Source organism: Populus trichocarpa, chromosome 14, assembly GCF_000002775.5.
Source record: "Populus trichocarpa isolate Nisqually-1 chromosome 14, P.trichocarpa_v4.1, whole genome shotgun sequence".
Lineage (NCBI taxonomy): Eukaryota > Viridiplantae > Streptophyta > Magnoliopsida > Malpighiales > Salicaceae > Populus > Populus trichocarpa.
The window spans coordinates 6,082,870-6,087,374 of NC_037298.2; the positions used below are offsets into that span (position 1 = coordinate 6,082,870).

The 4,505-nt window shown below is 39.3% G+C and overlaps 1 protein-coding gene across 2 annotated transcripts; it reads left to right on the forward strand.

Moving 5' to 3' along the window:
* Window positions 1-581: 581 nt before the first annotated feature.
* Window positions 582-4,505, forward strand: LOC7494130 (BTB/POZ domain-containing protein POB1). 2 transcript variants are annotated; one of them, XM_024585778.2, is made up of 6 exons: window positions 582-978; window positions 1,571-1,693; window positions 2,175-2,296; window positions 2,383-2,446; window positions 2,796-3,075; window positions 3,395-4,505. In XM_024585778.2, the coding sequence occupies exons 1-6, from the start codon at window positions 720-722 to the stop codon at window positions 4,206-4,208; spliced, it is 1,662 nt and encodes a 553-aa protein (XP_024441546.1). In that variant the 5' UTR covers window positions 582-719; the 3' UTR covers window positions 4,209-4,505. The 2 variants fall into 2 exon arrangements, with proteins under 2 accessions (XP_024441546.1, XP_024441547.1); XM_024585779.2 differs by lacking the exon at window positions 582-978 and adding an exon at window positions 1,310-1,469.

The window sequence follows — 4,505 nt, forward strand, 5'->3', positions numbered from 1 at the left end:
CAAACTTAAATAGCATTAATAGAAGCAGAGACGCTGTCGGATAGAAAAAATTAAAAACTTTCTAAATTGAAAATGTTACTACGCCTAATATTAAATAAATGATCATTAGCAAGTAATCTAAAGACAACTGCTAGTGGAGGACAATTAATGTGTCATGCCATATTTGTAATTCTCTGCTAAACTGACTTAAAAACAAATTAGAAACTTCATGATTCTAATTTTTATAATGGATTTATTATTAATTATCTAATTTCATGATCACGAAGGAGCTATTAAATGTGATTTACGATCTGAGTAAATTTAATTATTTATAATTATTTTATTTGTTTGGTAATGTGTATTTACAAAATACTTCGGAATTTCCCTGTGGCCACCTCTTTTCTTCTCAGCGTTTTTTTTGTTTTTTTATCGTTGATCAATTCAAAAGGTAAAATTAACCCAAAAAAGCTATTCAAAGTTCAGTACACCACACGGTCCACACCTGACTTGACCGTATCCATTCCTCTCTCTCTTGATTTGCAACCAACCGGCCACAAAAAAAAAAAAAAAAACTTGATATAAACAAATCCAATATTTGCAAACCACAAACAAAAATATCAACCACTCTCTCTCTCTCTCTCTCTCTCTCCAATTAAGAAAATTTCTTCAACTACCCCCCAAAACCGAGAAACATTTCGGTGGTTATCGCGGCAGGTTTCTTTATCCAGGGTTTTAATAGAATGATGAGAGGGTCGAATTCGGATCTATTTGACCCAAGAACGGAGATGGAGTCCGATTCTACGCGTGGAGGTTCTGCTTCCGATGGAGATTTCGGGTTTGCTTTTAATGATAGTAATTTCTCTGACCGGCTTCTCCGGATCGAGATCATGGGCGGCTCGGCTGAGAGTAGAGCCGATGGTGAAGGGTGCACGAGTATTATTGATTGGGCTAGGCATCGTAAGAGGAGGAGAGAAGATATCAAGAAGGATAATAATAACGGTTCGTTTCTCTTTTTACTCATTTCTTCTCTTCTTTTTTTTTTTAAAAAAAATGTGGAAAATCTGTTTGGCTGCGAAGAGAATTGAGGTAAAAGAGAGAAAAATGATTGCTTTTTCGTGGTTGTTTGGCGATGTTTATTTTTTGTTTTGGTTTCTGTGAAATCCAGGAAATAGAATTCAAATCAAAATGAAAACAAAGCTATCATTATTTGGTTTCGAGTATATAAATATTATTGGATTCCCAGTTTTCAAAATTGAACGCGTTCCTTTAAGGTTTGCTGGGAAAGGTATTTCTTTATATATATATATATATAAACCTCTGTTTGGCTGCGACTAATTGAACCTCTGTGCTGCAAAATTGAGAAGAGATTTGGCCTGGCTGAGCCGCTGTATCAATACCTTTGTCCTGGGAAACTGAAGAAAGAGCTTTTAACTGTTATTTGTTTCCATGCCTTAAGGTTGTGTTATTTTTAATGGCTGAATTGTGAATTGGTGCGTTCTTTCTTGCTTTATATTATGTTTTTGTTCTGTTTGGTCTGGATTTAGCCAACATAAGGTTACTGATGCTGTTAATGCTTGCAATGTTTGTGCAGGTGATCTATCTGTAGGTGCGGAGGAGCAGATTTTAGGTAGTAACCAACCTGACATGGATGATTGTGTGGTGGGTGACAATCAAGATGAGGAAGGAGAGGCAATGGTTGAAGTGTCACCTTCAGGTAGATTGAGTTTTCAAAGTTTTAATCTAGTTGTTTGCATGTAATCTTCTGAATGTTATACCTCTGTCTACATGTGCGTGGTTGCTTGGGAAGTGTTAGGTTTCCTTGACACTGATGTATCTTTAAGTTAGAACTAACTTGATTAAGAGCCTGGGAAGAAGCCATTGACACGTTTATTTTAATCAATGGAAGTAAGGAAAGTGAAGACTGGGGATGTAGAAGAGGTTATAGAATTCTATATAATTGCAATATAAAGGACAAACAACACCTTGTGGCTTTGAGAAATCTTTTGAGATGGTCCGATTCCTTTGGGTAAATTTAGAATCTTGGCTGTTGTAAATTCCTTTGCACAAACTACTTGTTTCATATGGCAGAGAGAAATTCGTGCACTTTGAAAAGTCTGCTGGTTATTGTATATGCATACCTGCTCTGTTTTTCCCTTATCATTGTGCGCACCATAAATTTGCTTGTAACTCTGCAGATGATGAAGCTGGAGATGGTAATGAGTCATCCTGGAGCATGGATTGTTCTACAGTTGTGAGAGTAAAAACATTACACATCAGCTCTCCTATTTTAGCTGCCAAAAGTCCATTTTTCTATAAGGTAAAGGTCCCCCTTCTTTTTAAAATTTCTTTGCTTGCTGGAATTACTGGGGTGTTTCTATTAATCAATGCTCTTGCTTTGGATAGCTCTTCTCTAATGGAATGAGGGAGTCAGAACAGCGGCACGTGACACTACGCATCAATGCCTCTGGTATGGAAAACATCAGAACCTTCCTGTCTTTGTTATAGAAAGCACCATCTTCATTCTTCCATTTTATTTTTTTCTTTTCATCAGCCCATTGTTGAAAATATTTTCATGGGTTACCATTTTCTCTCCTTTGTACTTGATTATTACACACCCTTTATTCTGCGCCATTTGAAGCTCAAACAAGAATGTCAAATGCAGGATTCAAGTGCCTCTTTTAAGTACTACATTTTTATGTAACACGCACTCTGTTTTCAGTAATTGGTCTGGGTCACTGTAGAGATTGTCATAAAATGTCATCATAATGAAATGAGTTTTCTCACAATTTTCTGCCTTTTTTTCTCTCCTGGAACAGAGGAAGCTGCCCTTATGGAGTTAATGAATTTTATGTACAGCAATACCTTAACCGCTTCTCAGGCTCCCCAATTGCTTGACGTGCTAATGGCTGCCGACAAGTTTGAGGTTGCTTCATGCATGAGGTATTGCAGCCGACAGTTGCGTAACCTATCCATGACGCCAGAGTCTGCTTTGCTTTATCTGGAGCTCCCATCAAGTGTCTTGATGGCTGAAGCTGTCCAGCCATTGACTGACGCAGCAAAGCAATACCTTGCAGCCCGTTACAAGGACATGACCAAGTAAGCTCTTTTTCTACTTGAATTTTATTCTTACTTGAAATTCTCCTCATTTAGCTGTAACTGGTTGCAAGATTATATGATGCCCTTACCATTCACCAGAAGTTTTAACAGATATCACGTGTGTGTATGCATGTAGCATCCCTTTTTAAGAACATGAAGGGTGGGTGGCTTAATATACAAAGAGCTAAAGATGCCAATTGCATCAGATTGGAGAAACCAAAAACTATCATCAACTAAATTTTTCTTCTAATTCTTGAATGGAGATTTATATGAGTATTTTCTGGGAGGCTTATGCTTTAACTGCTGTACTCTTGACCAGGTTCCAAGAAGAGGTAATGGCCCTGCCCTTGGCTGGAATTGAGGCAATATTATCTAGTGATGACCTGCAGGTGGCTTCAGAAGATGCTGTATATGACTTTGTATTGAAGTGGGCAAGGGCTCAGTATCCAAAATTGGAGGAACGGCGTGAAGTCCTTGGCGCACGCTTAGCACGCTACATTCGCTTCCCTTACATGACTTGCCGGAAGCTTAAGAAGGTTTTAACCTGTACTGACTTTGAGCACGATGCTGCATCCAAGCTTGTTCTTGAGGCTCTCTTTTTTAAGGGCGAGCCGCCACATCGGCAGCGAACCCTGGCAGCAGAGGAATCGGCCACCTCGAATCGTCGTTTTGTGGAGCGTGCATACAAGTATCGGCCTGTTAAAGTGGTAGAGTTTGAATTACCCAGGCAGCAGTGTGTGGTGTACCTGGATTTGAAGCGGGAGGAATGTGCAAATTTGTTCCCTTCTGGACGGGTATATTCCCAGGCATTCCACCTGGGTGGACAAGGGTTTTTTTTGTCAGCACATTGCAACATGGACCAGCAAAGCTCTTTCCATTGCTTCGGGCTATTTCTGGGGATGCAGGAGAAGGGGTCAGTTAGTTTTGCTGTTGACTATGAATTTGCAGCTAGATCAAAGCCAACAGAGGAGTTCGTTAGCAAATACAAGGGAAATTACACGTTCACTGGTGGCAAGGCAGTTGGGTACCGAAACTTATTTGCCATACCATGGACGTCCTTCATGGCTGAGGACAGTCTTTATTTCATAAATGGTGTCTTGCATCTTAGAGCGGAGCTTACTATCAGACTCTAACTTAATCCCTCACTTATGAGCTTTCTGCTTAGAAGTCCTAACCCTTTTGATTCCCTTCTCAAACTTGACAAATATGAAATGTAATAAGTAGGTACTATGCGCAGATTTAGTTTTGGTTTGGAGGTTGAAATATGGTTAGAGGTGTTCCTTTACTTCCCGGCTGAATCGTGCTTGGAAATGAGCAGGGAAATGTAAATGTGGTTATATCTTGGCAGGGAATGGGTTTCCGTTCTCACCACTTTTATGTTAAGAATGCAACTTCAGAACAATACAGCTGATTTCTGTTGTACTGCTTAA